Source organism: Perognathus longimembris, chromosome 22 (assembly GCF_023159225.1).
Source record: "Perognathus longimembris pacificus isolate PPM17 chromosome 22, ASM2315922v1, whole genome shotgun sequence".
In the NCBI taxonomy this organism is placed as follows: domain Eukaryota; kingdom Metazoa; phylum Chordata; class Mammalia; order Rodentia; family Heteromyidae; genus Perognathus; species Perognathus longimembris.
In genome coordinates, this window is record NC_063182.1 from 2705093 (window position 1) to 2722830 (window position 17738).

The window sequence follows — 17738 nt, forward strand, 5'->3', positions numbered from 1 at the left end:
AGTACCACCTTCTCTTTCATGGACAGCCTTTGAGTACATTAACTTTGAAGTTACAGATAAGGCCTGACTCTTAAGAAACTGGTGCAAGGTCACTGGGCTAAAAGAAACAGGAGAGCACTGTAGCAGAACAAGTAAGCAATTGTAACCCAAAGCCTGCCCTGGCAAATTTGCCAGAGAGCCTGGTCATCATTTATACATTTATGGCCTCCCGTCCTCTTCTTCTTCCAAATTGTGCATCTGGGCTCATTCTGAGATTAAGTCAAGGAATTGCTTGGGGAGCTAGCTTGCAAAACAGACTTTCCTCCTGTGCAGTTGATTTCCAGGAAATAATAGAGACTTTTCAGACTCCTTTCAAATAAGGGACTTATCACCATGGCTCTTTGAATCAAGATGCAACATAGACATTAGACCTCTTTCTGCCCTTGTACATAAAACACAGTCATTAGTGTGATTAGCAGCGAGTAAGGAGGCCAGCCTGTATTTGTACAGCAATATTTGTACAGAAATATTGGCCAAAGAGTTTCTCATAGTTCTTATTTTCATCTTAAGAGTTGGACACCTAAATAGAATGTGTGTGTGTGTGTGTGTGTGTGTGTGTGTGTGTGTGTATTCTCTCAAATGATTTTTCAGTTTTTCGCCCCAATATTCCTGTCAGCTTCCTTTGGGTCTATATTTGGAGCTATTCTTGGTGTTTATTCTACAATTCATCCTTTGGTCTGAGGGGTGGGTTAAGTACCCTTTGCCAAGTTGATCTCAGTATAAACCATGTAGTTTATGGCCTCAATAGATTCCATTGTGAACAATAATTAGTAGGTCCTTTTAATGCATTTTTGACCATAATTACTAGATCTTTTTAATGCATTTATAAGGAAAGGCAAAAATTAGAGAATTAGAGCCAACTCACCAACACAAAGTCTTTGCTTAGGAAGCATTTGAAGTACTGCATATACCAGAACAAAGTAAGGATAACAAAGAGAAGCTTCAATGAAATTACTGAGTGATAGCCATTGGGAACCCAGCGAGTATTTTTATCTTCTGATTATAACTATTTTATTAAAAATGATCGCACGGATTGTTCCACTGGTTTACTGTCTCCTTTATGTTCTACAGTTTATTATGATAACTCTCCATGTCTTAAGACCTTTTTTTTTCTTTTAACCTTTTTTAGTGTCTTTAAAGGAAAAGGGGCTTCAATCCAGCTTGTCAATTTATACTTACAATGCATCTTTACCTCTTCTACATTCTCCCTCTCCAGCACTTGTAGCTTACCCACGCCCTCCAGTTACTTAAATACCCATTTTAAAAAAAAATCTGGTTACATTAACCACATACTTTGTATGAAAATACTAAGGCTTGAATTCAGAGCCTCAGATTCTCCCTTGGCTTTTTTCAGTTACGGCTGGCACTCTACTGTGTGAACCACACCTCCACTTTTGGCTTTTTGCTGGTTAATTGGAGTTGAGTCTCCCAGACTTCCCAGGCCAGGCTGGCTTCAAACCGAGGTCCTCGGATCTGAGCCAGGCAGAGCCACTAGTACCCAGTAGTCCCCTCTCCCCCCACTTTACATGAGTTCAGTAACTTTCAAGACTTTAGTACTAACACAAATGAACAAAGGACAGACTCCTTTCCAGTTGCAGTGGTTTCTCTGAAGTCAAACGAAAGTTCTCCCAAGACGACAGACTGAACACCTTGCCCAAAGTCACTCAGTTCCAAGGCTCAGACTACCGGTTCAAGCCCGGTGTTCCTACAGGCATGCCAATAGCCATTTTTATTGACAGAAAACGGCTTTGTTTCTCTGTTTTCTTCAGCTCTCGAATGAGCACATTGGTTTTCTTACCACCGCACTTGCTGCTGACATGTTGGAGGACTTGTTGTCCTGGGAGCTGACTCCACAGCTGGAGAGGAGATAAGGCCAGCTCCCATTTCCCCTCTCTGTATTGGCTTCGTTTATAGGCTTGCAAGCTGGCTTTCATTCCACGTGGTCTCTGCATATGCCTGTTGGTTTTTTAAAGCATTTTCCCTCCTAATTCTTTTAAGTGATGCTTTATTTGAAGTCTGTCACTCTTTCCCTTCAAAGCCAATTTGTGCCCCAAATCTTGATGAGATTATTTTGTGTGGGGATATTGATAAATTCAGAGTAGAATTTCTGGTTTATCCAAATAAGTAGGTTTAAATTATAGCCTTATAAAGAGTGAAGGCCTTAAGCAATTTAGGATGTTTTAAGGCAATTGAATCCTTCATTTCTTGAGACTTAACCTGAGTCATTCTAGAAAGAAGCTGTATTTTGCCTTTGTTTTAGTCACCTCATTACATGTTTTATCACTGACTTTTTTTTTTTTTTGCTGTGAGAAATTATGGAGAAACTTAGCTTTGCTTTACTAAGAACAGGAAGAAAGATAAGTTGTGTTCCAACAATATGAGTCAAGGAATGAAAACAATTTGCAAAAAGCCATATAGTAAAATAGAATTTGGGGTTTTTTGTTGTTGTTGTTTCAGAGAAATACCTGGCTTATTTTCCCATGTTGTAGTTACATTTCATTTTTTAAAAAAAAATTATTATTCATACAGATGTGTTGGTACTAGGGCTTGAACTTAAACCCTCATCCTCTTGCTTGGCCTTTTCTGTTTAAGGCTTAGACTCTACCACTTAAGCCATACCTCCGCTTCTAACTATTGCCTGGTTAACTCTGCGGGGACTGGCTTTGAAATGCAATCCTCAGATCTTAGCCTCCCAAGAAGCTAGAATTACACATGTGAATTACCAATGCCCAATTTTCACAGGTTTTTGAGGACAGGAAGGGAGAAAACCATATAGTAAAACAGATTTGTTTGTTATGTTGAAGTCTAAACATCACTCCCCCCCCCCCCGCCCCCCCAGTCTTTGGAGAATGTGACTGTGTTCGGAAGAGATACATTAGTTAGTTAGTTAAAGGAGGTTGGTAGGATAGGGCCTAATCCACGATGACGGGAATCCTCTTAGAAGGGAGGCATAGATCACAGAGACACAGAGGAAGATCCCCTAAGTAGCCGGGGAGGAGGGCACATCTCCAAGCCAAGGAGAGAGCTCTGCGTCCGAGGAAACTACCTTGCTGACCCAGCCACGCCTTGGACTCCCACCTTCCGGAGAGGGAGGAGATCAAATGCCACTTATTAAGCACTATTTTTATGGCAGCTCAGCACAGTTTTATATAGATGGGGGAGAAAGGTAAGAACAAAGAGTTGAGAACTTCACGACTTCCACCTTGGGACGCTCTCAATGACTAGAACAGGACAAAACCAGAGAACTGGCGTGTCGAAGGGGTTCTGCCATGTTCCACAGAAACAAGTGTGCACCCCTGTTGGTGTCCCCTGTAGAAGAGTGTTTCATGGGAACGGCGCTTGCCACACATCCTCCCTGCTCCGTCCGAGGTCCAGCCTGCCATCTTAGCGCAAGAGCTCGCCCCTCGTATTTCCACTCTGCCTACCCCTTAAATCTACTCTCCACGTACAACCAGGGTGATCCGTGGAAAACATGAACCAAGTGACTTCTTGTGCAAGTATCTTCTACTGCTCTCTCTCTCTCTCCTGGATACGACCTGCTCATAGCCAGCGTTGAGCTCTGTATTTCCTGCTCCTGGAAATGGCTTTGTTTTCTTCTAGGACTCTGATCATTCGGATCTCAGTTGATAGCTTCTTGGGGCGCCTTCTTTGAAATCTTACTCAAACGCAGTCTCACTGTCTCCACCATTACTGCAGTTTCTCTGAACTCCTGTGATCACAACTGAAACGGTGCTACTTATTGAGTTGCTTACTTGTTCTCTGCTTTTTCAACCATTGTAGTGACGAGGGGATTTACTGTGATCAGTAGATTGTCCCTAGTACTACAAAGAGTAAGCGAAGGAATGAATCAGTCAATGAATGAATGAAACATGCACTGCTTACTTCAAACCCGAATCCTTTTCCTAGGAGAAGGGGATTGAGGAAAGCAAATGTCACGGAGACAGGATTATCAAAAGGCGACTAGACTTTGTAATGACAAGGCTGGACGGTGGACCTTGACGTCTTGCTCTGTCTGCCCTTGAAGGGCTGGATGAATGAAAGCTGAATAGTTAGCATAACAGGGGATAAGTGGTAACAAGTCTGGCTGTGTTATCACTCAGTGTTGTGTCTGAATTGGTTTTTCAAAGGGTGCACTTTATTTGCCATTTTTTGGAAACAATTTAGCACATGCTACAATGTACATCTTTCTTTGGTAGGCCTGTAACAGGGGCAACTGTAAACTTCAACCTGAAACACTTCTGAGCAGAAGCACGTCACAAAAGAGCATTTCTGAATGATTCCAGAAGGTGATCCTGGTGTCAGAATCACACAGTGTTAAATAATGATTGGGCAGAGGCGACTGCAGCTCTCTGGCTTTGTGGTAAGGGTGGCGTTGGTGTGCCTGGCATATTCTTGTAGGGAGCATACGGTCTTTGCAAGCGGGTACGCGGTCTTCCGTAATCTCAGAAGCTATGCCTTAGGTGTGCAGTCTCAGAACTTCACTGAGGTCTGTAGGTGGGGCCTCGTGTACAGGTGGTTCTGGGTTGTTACTCAGCACGGCCTCAACTCCTCAGGCCCTGGCTTTCGGATCACGTCTCGTTTTATCTATCAGTAAGACGGAGAAGTTGGGGGCCCAAGAGTCAAATATAGCTACTGCGCTCTCAGCTACTTATAATCTCAGATGGCCAGAACAACCTGTAAGAATGCAGGCGTTTAGGTGGATGGAAGGCTTTGGTCAAGAGAAGGACTGAAAGAACCTTTCTACCCATGTTCCTTTTTATAAAGTGTCTTTGGGGTTCCTTTGGAAGGTACTTAAGGTTTATGTGTGCACACACATATTATGGATAACCATCTATATAACCATATATCTATATCTATATATACATAAAACTCTTGTGTGTGCACTAAGAAAATCAATATATAACTGAAGTAAAAAGCAATTAAAAGTCAGTCTACGCTTTGAGGCGAGGGTAAAAGGAGAGGGGACCATTTTGACCTCAGAGTATTTGGTTCTAGCTTCTAATGGGCACCTATTTGTTGAGCTTTTGCTATAGGCCCGGGGGTGGAGGATATCTCTTAACAGCTTCTTACTCTCCTACTCCCTCGTAAGCCAGAGTACCACAACGGTACTGCTTCTGAGTGCTTCCACTGCAGGGCAGTTGTAGGAACTTGCATTAGGCAGTGGCTAATGAAGTCCCCCCGAGCTTTACAAGTACAATGTCGGCATGGAGGAAGAATCCCCGCCGCCGCTCCCAATCGATGGGAATGGTGGTCTCTCATCGAAGTGGCGGCTCACGCCTTCCGAGGCCCAAACCCACAGTCCATTTGTGAGAATTCCGTGTCTGTTGGCTTTTGGATTTAGGGAAGCGTGTTTTGTTTCTAAAGTGCAATAGGCTGGTGATTCACTAAGTTGCCCTAACATGGTAAAGACCGCCCAAAGCCAGATGGACGGAAACGATCAAAGGGGGGAGAGCTACCGCATAGGAGAGCTTCATGCATCAGCAGAGAGAGGAACAAAAACAAAACACTTCAACCAGAATCCACAGCCCTTGACTCCTGTGCTGGGGATCTTCCTACTGCCCTTTCTGGTCTTTCAACAAAAATAGTCATTTTAAGTGTGGAATTAACTCAAGTCCATCTCATTAATACCTTATAATTCTCCTAAGTCCCAGGCCTCCATTTCCCATTTCTGCTATATGGCCACTCTCTGAACCTTTTTTGACCCTCCCTCCCTCCTTCCCTCCCTCCCTCCCTTCCTTGCTTTCCTTCCTTCCTTCCTTCCTTCCTTCCTTCCTTCCTTCCTTCCTTCCTTCCTTCCTTCCTTCCTTCCTTCCTTCCTCCCTCCCTCCCTCCCTTTCTTCCTCTTTCCCTGTTCCTCTCCCTCTCCTCTCCCTCTCCCCCACCCCTCTCTCTCTTCTCTCTCTTTTTTTGTGTTTGTGCTGATCCCGAGGCTTGAACCCAGGGCTTGGGTGTTGTCCCTGAGCATCTGTGCTTAAGGCTAGCACTCTACTTTTTGAGCCACAGCTCCACTTCCAGCTTTTTGTCGTGCTTAATTGGCGCTAGTCTCATGAACTCTCCTGTCCAGACTGGCCTCCCACTACGATCCTCAGATCTCAGCCTCCGGACCCGATAGGTCTACAGGCGTGCCAGCGGCGCCCAGCCGTTCTCCTTTTCCAGCGATGGGTCTCCCTACACACCCTGCTCTGACGCTGGAGTGAGTTCTGACATCAGTTTCCCTCCTGCACCTCCACCGATAACTCCAGATATTTTCTGCACTGTGCCGTGTACCATCGGACCCAGATTCTGGCCATCACTCTGTGCCGGAGCAATCGCCCAGTTCTTTTTCGCTTTTGGTAATTTTCCTCATTGAATCTCTTCAAAACGTCGTGAAATGCCATATACATATTTTGCAGTTAAAGAAATAATGTTAAAAGATTGAGGGGGAAAAAGAAGGGGGAGGTTTTGAAAGTTCCCCATGCCTCCTCCTTTAACAGTCCTCTCTCCTATCATGCCCAAAGTTAATAATGGGATACACATCCTTCTAGATCTTTTTTCCTGCGCTTACAAGTTATGATGAATGTATATGCTTAGTAATTTTTGTTTGCTTGTGCTTTTACAAGAATTACATCCTGTTTTTTTTTTTCTTTCCCAGTCCTGGGGCTTGGACTCAAGGCCTGAGCACTGTCCCTGGCTTCTTTTTGCTCAAGGCTAGCACTCTGCCACTTGAGCCACAGCGCCACTTCTGGCCGTTTTCTGTATATGTGGTGCTGGGGGATCGAACCCAGGGCTTCATGTATACGAGCTGCGCACTCTTGCCACTAGGCCATATCCCCAGCCCCCTACATCCTGTTTTCCACATTGAACTGCTGTGGATTTATTTTGGATATTTCTTCAGTTGAAGGTGCAGGTTTGATTGGCCTCAAACTAGGCTTAGTTAACTGGGACATGGCAGAGGGGTGGGGGGGGGGTGTCCACACTTGTAGCTACTCTGCGGGTGAAGATCTGGAAGATCAGGGTTTGAAGCCAGCCCAGGCAGAAGAGCCCACGGCGCTCCGCTGTGTCGCTGTCCTCGGTAATTCACTTGACCGGTTCCCTCTGTGTCCTGCGGAGACACCGAGCGCTAGGGCTTGCTTCTTGTTGTTTATTTCCCTCTCCTTCCTTTCTGGCTAGGCCCTTCCTTCCATTCTCACCAGCATGTCTACTCTCTATCATCATCATCATCATCATCATCATCATCATCTCTGAGACCAAATTTCATTCATGTTCTCAAAATGGCTTTTAAGAACTTCTCCATGCTCACAGAGAAAAAAACTCAGACTAATAATCAAGCTTAGCTGCGTCCTGGCGGCTCACGCCCATAATCTTAGCCAATCAGGAGGCTGAGATCCGAGGACCGCGGTTCAAAGCCAGAATAGACAGGAAAGTATTATCTTCAGCTAATACCAGAAAGCTAAAAGTGGAGCTGGAGTTCGAGTGGAGGAGTGTTGCTTGAGCAATAATGCTCGGGGACAGTGCCCAGGCCCCGGGTTCAAGCTCCAGGCCTACCACCATCACCACCACCAACAAAAACTCCAGGAAATATTAACCTTATACATAAAAATTTCCAGTAAAGGTTTGCTATGAATTTATCTTCCCTTAATAGTTACACCAAATTTCTTTTGTGTCCAAACCAGCCATTTGCTGCCAGATCTACATGAGACAGGCCTCTTGGACTCTTCTTTGAAAGGAGATTTCTTTCTCTCCCTTAGGCTTTTTTGTTGTGGTGGTTGATCGTGGGGCTTGAACTCAGGGTTTAAAAGCTCAAGGCTAAGCACTCTCCTACTTGAACCACACAGTGCCACTTCGAGGTTGATTGGCATTTGGTTGGCAATAAGAGCCTCACCGCCTTTATGGCCGACCCTGGCTTTTGACTGCAACCCTCAGATCTCCGTCTGCCGAGTCGCTAGAATTGCAGGCCTGGGCCACCAGGTGCACGTAGCTTAGATGTTGCTTTTTAAGAGCCGTTTCAAGCGTAGCGAAAAGGTGTTCCCGGCGTAGCCTGCGGGCCCGTTACTCTACAACACAGGTCTGGTACGTTCGTGACGAAGGATGAACCCCGAAGACGGCGGTGTTGGCAGAAGTCCAGTTTCTATCCGAGCTCACAACTCCTGTGGGATCCACGTAGGATCCACGTAGTCACTCGACCACCATTATCATGCCCTCTGGGATCGCTTCACTGCCCTGATCTTGGAAGTACACCGCTCACCACCAACTCAGCCCGCCCTCCTTGCAGCCCCCCCTAGTGGTCACCACCAGTCATTGTTCCTGCGGTTCTACCGTTGTTCTTCCGACTTCGTATTCTTATTTGTGTTGCTCGTTTACTTGTATTACTACTGCGTCCATGATTGCGTCGCCATATCCCTGATGTAGAACAGCACAGCTACTCACGGTGCCAGTGAGTGTTTCAAGAATGAATTATTGAACTATCTTAAACCAGCCCCCGGTTGAAATTTCAGGCTCCTCCTCCCGATGGAATAGACATGTGGATTTGCACAGAACTAAGTGTTGGCGGAAGCTGGAGGTGGCCTCCCCATGGCACATGGATTTGAGATCGAAGAAGGAACCTCGGAACAAAAGGAAAATAAGTAACCAAAGCGTCCTGTGAATCCAGACCTAACACGGGCACGCGTCGGTTCTGTAAAGCAGTGACTTCCCTCAGTCCTTATTGGACTGGCCCTCCCTGAGTACCGTCCTTGTCCTGTCACTCTATGTAAGTGGTAGCAGCGGCCCTTACATCTGCCCCACGGTGGATGGAACTGCCGTCGCACATCTGTTAAGGCGGAAATGGCACCACGACGGCGTGCTCCTATTAGTCATGCCCACCACTCGCAAGCCCTTTGGAGGTGCCCAACCTGCGTCGTGGCCTACCTTCTCAGCGTAAGCACTGTCTCTCGTGCGTGCATCTGTAGATGTAGAAAGGTGCCTTTTAAGGGAGCTAGGCCTTCATCCGTCTGAGGAAGCTGAGACGCACAGACAGCTCAAGTCTCTTGCCTGAGCGCACACAGCCGATTGATTAATCAGCCCCTGGGCTTCCTGGTTCTGCTCGTTCTGGTGGTCCTCTGGCAGATGGCTCTTAGGAAGAACTTCTGTCACAAGAGAAGCTCTTCCATGTCTCCTAGCCGAAAGCACAAGGAAAGATGCTCTGGGTTTCTTCTTTGGCTCAGGTCTGTCTGTCTTTCTTTTATTCATTGGTTTTTATTTGTCTGTAGCAGTACTAGAGATTGAACTCAGGGCTCCGAGCTTACTAGGCAGGCACTCTAGCACTTGAGTCACATCCCAAGTGCCTTTTGCTTTTTTGTTTTGTTTTGTTTTGTTTTGCCAGTTCTGGGCTTGGACTCAGGGCCTGAGCACTGTCCCTGGCTTCTTCCCGCTCAAGGCTAGCACTCTGCCACTTGAGCCACAGCGCCACTTCTGGCCGTTTTCTATATATGTGGTGCTGGGGAATCAAACCCAGGGCTTCATGTATACGAGGCGAGCGCTCTTGCCACTAGGCCATAGTCCCAGCCCCCCCAAGTGCCTTTTGCTTTTCAGTTTGGGTCCTGTGCTTTTTGCCTGTGTTCATTTCAGATTGTGATCCCCCTGTCCGTCATTCCCCTAACTGAGGTTACAGGAATACACCTCCGCTCCCAGCCCTTTATTTTCCAGCAAGGCATGTTTGTCTGTCTCCCGTCTGTCTCATTTTCCCATTTCCCCCAAGCTTATGGGTCCCTTGTGTGGCCCTCATAATCCCTTCTCTCAGTGCCCGAGAGTCCTTGCCAATCTACTGTGGGCCCTGCTATTACTTTTTTAATCTTTAAATTAGCATACGTTTGTAAGATGAGGAGTTATAGTGTGATATTTTCATGCAGACGCAGTGAACTTTGAACAGATTGACACCCTCTCATTATTTCCCAGTCCCTTTCTTTCCTCATTTTTTCAAATATTATTCCTTGGGGTTCATTTTGCTGTATTTACACACAATTAATTTTATTTGTTTATTTATTTTTACTTGGTGGTACTGGGATTGGAACTCGGGGCCTACTACACTAGCGAGGCAGGTGCTCTCTACCCCTTGAGCCAAGTGCTCAGCCCTCTGGCTCCTAACGCATCGGCAGTAGTGGAATCAGGTCACTTTTGATTATTCTGGCAGTGGGCGTCCAATAAGATGGAATTAATTGTGTGATGAGAGAAAACTATGTCTCCTTTCTAGTTCCTTCTCGAATTTTCTGTTAAATCAACGCACTAGTGTCTCATGAACATTTGGGGGATCCTTGGTAATCTTCTTCATAAAATAGCCGGTCTCTCCCGAAGGTAACAGAACATAGCAACATCGAGTCACGTTTCATTGTGTTCATTCCTGGTTTGGGCAAGAGATGCTGGCCTGGGATTTATAGGAATAAGTCAGGGCTTCCTTGTAAAATCTGTCTAAGGATGATATTAAGCAAAGGGCAGCCTTGCTTTCACCAGGAAGTGCTGACCATCATGAAGGAGGGAGGCTGTAAGAGACCACAGTCGGAGCAGCTCACACCCAGCTGACCTTCCTGCAAGAACAGGGTGACTTTGTGGGTCCGGCGTGGTCCCGGGGCCCCTCCCTCTTCTCTCCTCTCCCTCCTGACCCGGCCGTCCACTTGAGCTTATCCGTGTCTGGAACCCTGCGGAAGAGTGGGACACGTTATCAGGAGGCCGGGATTAAGGTGCCGTCCACGAGCGCCTTCCCCCCGTCCACTTCGGCCCGGGGCAGGGTACGGCCCCCGGCAGGCCCTTTGAGAAGGACATCTGTAAAACGGTCAAGGTGAAATGCTGGGGAGGGAAGAAGGCGCCTGGCTTCTCTCAGACCCCCTCTGTCTCGGGCAAGCTCGTCCTAGAAGCAGCTCTGGCTGGGGACACAGGGTCTGGGGGCCGTGGTTCCACCTTGCCCCCCGCTCTCCATGGCCGTTGGGAGAGCCGATGGCCGCCTCCACCTACAAGGGCTGTTCCGAGGAGACAGGGCGACCTGCGAGGGAAGGGCTGCGTTCACTTGCACTGTGGAGGGTTTTTTTTTGTTGTTTTGTGGTATGCCCGTCCTGGCACTGGAACTCAGGGCCCCCGGTGCCGTCTCGTGAGTGTGTGTTCCCCAGACGAGCACTCTTCCGCGTGGCCCACGCGTCCGCTTGCAGGATTCGGTGGTGAACGGAGAGGAGAGTCTCCTGGACTTCTCTGCCGGGGCTGGCTTTGAACTGCCATCCTCAGCGCTCAGCCTCCTGCCCCGCTAGGATGACAGGCGTGTTGAGGGGGTTCTCCCGAGCTCTTGGCTGACGAGGGCTGCGGCTGGTGGCACAGGCAGGTGCGAGATGGATGCCAAGGGCTGGCTGCCCGAGACTTCCCTTTAGGGCAAAGTCTGTTATGTCTTCGTGAACTAAACGTTAGTTCTTTTGGTAAGAAGCGCTGATGTTTTACAGTGCTTTGTTATACAACAACTTCAGTGTGTAAGAAGAACTAGTGGCTTGTTATCATTGTAAATAATAGCAAGTAATAAAAATAATGATTCCTGTGTGCTGAGCATTCATAGTGTGACAGGCAGAGTTCAGCCCTTTATACGTTGTGCGCCCCCCCCCCCCAATCCTTACCAATACCCTAAAAGAGATCTAGAATCTACTCTCTTATCTGTGTCTGGCCAGGCCTGTGTGTTTAATGACAGAGCCCAATGAGAGCACAAGGCCAAGTTAGAGCTTCGTTAGTGCCTTTTGCTGAAGGTCACCTTGAGTCCTCTGGACTGTCTTAGCAAACCTCGTTTGCTCGCTCTGTGTTTTAACACAGGTGTCGCTTTGGGGAAGAAAAGAAGATTCCATCCATGTCGTCTATCCATCCTGAATACTAATTCTTCAGAGTTGCGAGTGTTTTTTAGAAACCTAATTGCCCAAGTGGGAATTTCATTTCCAACAGCCACCTGCGCCTTCATCTGGATTTTAAGAAAAACTTGAATCCCCACTGAGGGTCAGAATCTGGGCCTTGTGATTTGAGTGCAAACCACACAAAATACTTGATTTTGGAAGGCTCATTTCTCAGTTGACGTCTCTTTTCCCCTTCGTAGAAGTGTAGCTTTAATCCTGAGCTGCTGGGATGTCTGCGGGTATAGACAGATGTGCTCAGTGCCAGTCTCGGGTCTGTGGAGGAGGTCTGTGGAGGGCTCTGTTTTCTTCTGGAGGCATTGTTCTTTTCTTTGCATTCTCTACCGGTATACACAACAGGCTCCCACTCAAGGGTCTGTCTTTCCATTCCCTGTTCCAGTTTGAGTCGACTCTCAGCCAACCTGTTGGTCTTAGCATCCCATGTCAAGGGATTTTATGATTTCCTACTCTTTCCTCCTTGCCTCTTCCTCCTTTCCATTTTCTTTCCCTCCTTCTTTTTCCTTCTCTTGCGGTCACGCTTTTCTTTTTCATTAAGCTGTTATTTATTTGCTGGATGTTTAATTCAATTTTGTCAGCATGGTTTCTTTTCTCATAGTCTTTAACTTATTATCCTTAACTTATTAATCCTTATTATAGTCTCCTAGTAAAGGGAAGATGCTGGACTTTTTAATCATTCTCTAGGAGGCCTGAACTTGGATTTTAAATTATACCACTTTATAAACTACATTGCCACATTCGGACCGTCATCATGAGGTTTAATGAACTGATTTTAGAAATAGTGGCTAAAAAAGTCTCTGGATTCCTTGAGTTACCTCCTGAGCACTGGTCAGCAGTGGAAATACACAGGTGCCTGTTAAACAGAGGAGCGAGTTCCGTAGGACAGCGCCCTCTGTGCTAAGACGCAGAGACCATCATCAGCAGATCAGCAGCGGTGGAGCCAGAGTGTGGTGAAATGAGGTGGGGTCTTGGGTTGCTGTCTGCTCACGAATGCTGTCACTTGGAGGAGTCACCCTTGTGTATTATTTACAAGGCGGGAACAGAACTCTTTGTCCAACATAGTTCTTAAAGGGGGGTGTGTGTGTGTGTGTGTGTGTGTGTGTGTGTGTGTGTGTGTGTGTGTGTGTGTGTGTGTTGGTCTGGGGCTTGACTTCAGCGCCTGGGCACTGTCCCTGAGCGCTTGTGTTCAAGGCTACCACTTTATCATTTGAGCCACAGCTCCACTGCTGGCTTTCTTTATTGGTTAATTGGAGATTAGAGTGTCCCAGACTTTCTGGAATGATGATCTCCGAATCTCAGCCTCCTGAGTAGCTAGGGTTATAGGTATAGGCCATAGGCTCTCAGTTTCTTAAAGCTTTCAAAAGAATTTACTATATGGTACAATATGACTGGAATAGATATAACATTTTATGAGGTGTAATCACATGTGCTAGGCTATCTCTCACTCTTTGTGTTCACACACACACACACACACACACACACACACACACACACACACCTTATTTCTGGCAGCCACTCTGGAAGATGAATCAGGTATTTTGGTCTCCTCTAGGCTAGTAAAAAACCCAAGGCTCCGAGAGTGCAGGTCTTAACTCAGGACCACCTGCATAGTTGACTTTCCCGTAATGGTGAGCACAGAGCCAGACCCAAGGCCACCAGCCGGTGCCCTCCCACTAGTAGGTTGCAGGAGAGGGAGGTCCTTGCAGGGCCTGAGGCCGAGCCTCCAGCTGGTTGTGTCAAATTTTATTTGAGTACAGTTACCTTCCAGAGTTCCTCGGCATGTTCTAGAACTCGTTATCAATATCACTCACTAGTCGAGAAAGATTGGAGCGCTCCAAACTAGACGTGCGTGCTTGGCAGAAAGTTAAGGAGCTCCACGAGCCGTCTCTGCTGTGGAAGATAACTGTCCTCGCCACCGAGTTCGTTCATCTCACTTGTTTTCCAGCGCTACCCTGTTTTAATCCAGGAGGCCGGGTGTGTGCGTTCTTCTCTTACATCCTACCTGTGACCGTAATTCCCATTTTCCTTCTTTTCCAGAGCGACCGTCTCCTTATCAAGGGAGGCAGAATCGTCAACGATGATCAGTCCTTTTACGCTGATATTTACATGGAGGATGGCTTGATAAAGTATGTATTGGGAACCTTTCTCTTTCTTTCCTGTTTTTACTTCCTCTACGTTAGCAGTGGAGCAGCCCGGATTGGGTGAAAGCATTGGAGAGCCTGAACTCCGGTCAAGAGGGTGACGCCGAGACCGCTTTGTGCCCGTGGATTGCTAGGCCTTCTGCGGGGCTGGAGAATGGGTGACGCACCCGCTGACCTTAAGGATGCTGACGAACGTAGACAAATGACAGCACCCTCAAGACAGCGAGACTTGTGGACCGTGCATTAAAGGGGTTGAAAACAGGATATGGGATTGAGAAATAGAAAGAAAGCCGCTTAGAAAGTCAGGCGTGGAATAGAGAGGGTGTGTAAAAATGTACCCTGGAGAAAGTGTAAGAACTCAGAAGGACCGGGCAAGAGGAGACACGCCTGGTCTCCAAACAGATTCATCAGGGACGCACCATTTCTTTGTGAAGTGGCTTGCCTTTAAGGAGCACAAGCGGTTAATGTTTATATATAGAAGTTACTTCCATAGGGAATCTCAAATGAGGGTTTGTTTCACAGAGTCTCTAAAATCGTGTGTAGGAAGATGCACCATCAATCACGTAGATAAAGTGGCATCAGGTGATCCAGGGTGTCTACAGCATGGTCTCAACACCCCGGGAAGCCTTTGCTTTATCTTGATATCGCGCAGCTTCATGGCTGGTTTGAGGTTCTAGTTTTAAATAGACCCTTTTGCTTCTGTTGGAAGACACGGCTAACACACAGTTTTCTACAGGCAGAAGTTCTTCGCAGGGCCCCCGTCATGGTGTCGGAACATGCCGTGCTTTTATAAATCGCAGCCGCTTTGGCACAGCTGGACCCCTTTGAGAGCAAGGACCGTGTCTTACGAATCTCCCTGTCTCTTGCGCACGACACACATGCATTTGATAGGAGCTGTGCGTGCATCCTGGAGTGCATGCCAGATACCGCCTGCCACCTTCTCCATGCTTTATCTCATTTAATCTTCACAGCAACCCTGTGGAGTAAGCACTACTCTTCACTCTCGCTTCTCAGACGAGGTGGGGGAGACAGGGAATAGATGCACTGGCGATGGTGACTGTATTAAGGACGCACACGGAATGAACCCGGGGACGAACGAGAGCGTACCTGCAGGGGTGCCAGGTTTACAACGCGAGCAGCGCTAGCGTCGTCCTGGAGAGCCGCCCTTGGTGATCGCCCGCCCCTTCCTTGTCTCGCCAGGCAAATCGGAGACAACCTGATCGTCCCCGGAGGCGTGAAGACCATCGAGGCCAACGGGAAGATGGTGATCCCCGGGGGCATCGACGTGCACACCCACTTCCAGATGCCCTACAAGGGGATGACCACGGTGGACGACTTCTTCCAGGGCACCAAGGCGGCCCTGGCGGGCGGCACCACCATGATCAGTAAGCGCTGGGGCCCTGCACACTCCCGACGCCGGGGGGCGGGGGGGGGGGGGGGGGCCGGCGAGCCCACCTCGGGGGCGTCTGTGCTCCCTCCCACGCTTCTCCCGAGTCTCTGTGGGGAGCAGGTGGTGCTGAGGCAATGGACGGCTCCCTGCAGCCGTGCACGGGAAGAGGAGGCCCGCAAGTTGGCCGGGAAAGCAGCGGAGAGGAAGGCAGTTCCGCGGGCACAGCGATGGCGGCCGGAGGCCCTTGGGAAGTTAGCGGGCTCGTGTGCACCGAGCGCTGTTTGGTCTGCCCTGCATCTTGACCAATTTGTATCTTGAAGACTAGGCAGTCTGGGAGAGCGGTTTGTTCTTGATTTTCTTTCTTTCTTTCTTTTTTTTTTTTTTAAAGAAACTCTTGTTTTGTTTCTGGTAACTTGTAATTCCCGAGAAACCCAAGGCGTGGCCTGCCCTTGGATTGCAGACCTATTAACATTCCAGAGCGGTCTTTCCTGTCCTGGAGGAATCTCACTGGATGGAGTCCTAGCCCAACCCTGGCCTCAAGCTTGGTCAGCTAGAGTACTGCTTATTTTAGCGCAGAGAGAGAGGGAGAGGGTGAGGGAGAGGGAGAGGGAGAGGGAGAGGGAGAGGGAGAGAGAACACGCGCGCGCACCTGGGCCACGTAATTCCCGTCTTGTCTTTCCTTCTGGCTGGGGCATCAGCAGGGTTTAGCTTCAGCTAGGTGGGTGCAGAAGGCCCGGGGAAACTGCACGAAGGCCATGGAAGGTGAGATCCAGGGAGACCAAAGCTTTTCGCCGGCTGACAGAAGGAAGTCTGCTGGCTTCTCAGTGGCTGCCTGCTCGTGAAAGTTCCACTGCCGTTTTGTTCTGCAGCCTCGGGCATTGGCTTTCCCACAAGTGCACTTGAGCTGCCCTTGAGCAACTCAGTGATGACCTTGGCTTGGCCGGCCGCCATCTGGGACCTGCACAGACTCCTTGAGATGGGTGCTGTGCTTGGTGGTGTGGGTTGAGCACCAGGAGCAATCAGAGACCCAGTGAGAGGAGGGAATCTCAGAGGCATTTGTGTCCTGTGCAGGTCATTTAGGAATTCTAGATATTTGAAAGGAAGTGATGTCCTGTAGTCCCACACCACGGATACTTTTCCATCTTGAAGTGGGATTCCATACTCCATGTTAGCCTAACGTTTTGCTGAATTATGTTTCATGAATGTCCTTTCTCTAATTTACTTTATCCTACCTCCTTCCAAGCAGATTCCTAGTCATTGTTTTTGTTGGTTTGTTTTTGTGCCGGTCCTGAGACTCGAACTCATAGCGAGGGCGTTCTCCGTTAGCTTCTTCACTCAAGGCCGGCACCCCGTCTTAAGAGTCTCATGGACTTTCCTGCCTAGGCTGGCTTCGAACCGTCCGTCCTCGTAGCTCAGCCTCCTGCGTTGGTGGGATCATAGGTGTGAGCCACTGTGTTAGGAAGACATCACGATTTACATATTTAACCACTTTCTCTGTTACTGAAGCATCCCTTTGTTCCCAGTTTTCGCTTATTTAAATACATCAGCACACATTCTTAGAGCCAGAATTCAGGTACAAGTTACCTTTATAGGGATGACTGTTTCTTTCTTTCTTTCTTTTTTTTTTTTTTTTGGTTTGTCCTAGTGTTTGAACTCAGGGCCTTATTGCTCGCTAGGTCAGCGCGCTACCACTTGGATCACACCTCCAGCCCTTTCTCTCTCAGCCTAGTTTTCAGATAGGCTTTCGCCCGTTGGCCTGGGGCTGGCCTTTGCTAATGGCTTCCCCTCTCCAGTCGCTGGGATTACAGCTTGCTTGTCGAGATGGGTTCTCCTAGTTCGTGGCAAGGGCTGACCCTCAACCCTCCAATCTCTGCCTCCCACGCTGCTGGGATTCCACGCAGGTGCCACGATACCTGACCTCCCACAGGAAGAAAATTCTTAGACGTGGGAGTAACTGTCGAGTTAGGGACGCAACACGGTTTTGTTTGTTTTCTTTTACTGGTGCTAGAGTTTGAACTCAGGGCCTCCTCGTTGCTTGCTTACCTGGCACTGTGCTACTTGAACTCGTGCACGCTAGAGCCTGTCTCCAGCCCGACGTTTCGTTGGTTATTTTGGAGACGGAGTGTCGCAGACTTTTGGTGCCCAAGCTGGCTTTGAATCGCAATTCTCCAAGTTTCAACCTCCCGAGTTGGCTAGGTTTACAGACACGAACCGTTCGTGTTTTTAGTATAAATCTCAAAGTTTTTCTCGGGGATGTGGGACCAGCTCATATTTGGTCTCAGCTGC

At 48.1% G+C, this 17738-nt stretch overlaps 1 protein-coding gene across 2 annotated transcripts in view; it reads left to right on the forward strand.

Annotated features, from left to right (window-relative positions):
* The window catches only part of Dpysl3 (dihydropyrimidinase like 3), a 63147-nt gene that overhangs the window by 30745 nt on the left and 14664 nt on the right, over positions 1 to 17738 (forward strand). For both annotated transcript variants that reach the window (XM_048331125.1, XM_048331126.1), the window contains exons 2-3: positions 13959 to 14047; positions 15263 to 15447. In XM_048331125.1, coding sequence (XP_048187082.1) covers positions 13959 to 14047; positions 15263 to 15447 — 274 coding nt within the window. The remainder of the gene's footprint in view (positions 1 to 13958; positions 14048 to 15262; positions 15448 to 17738) is intronic.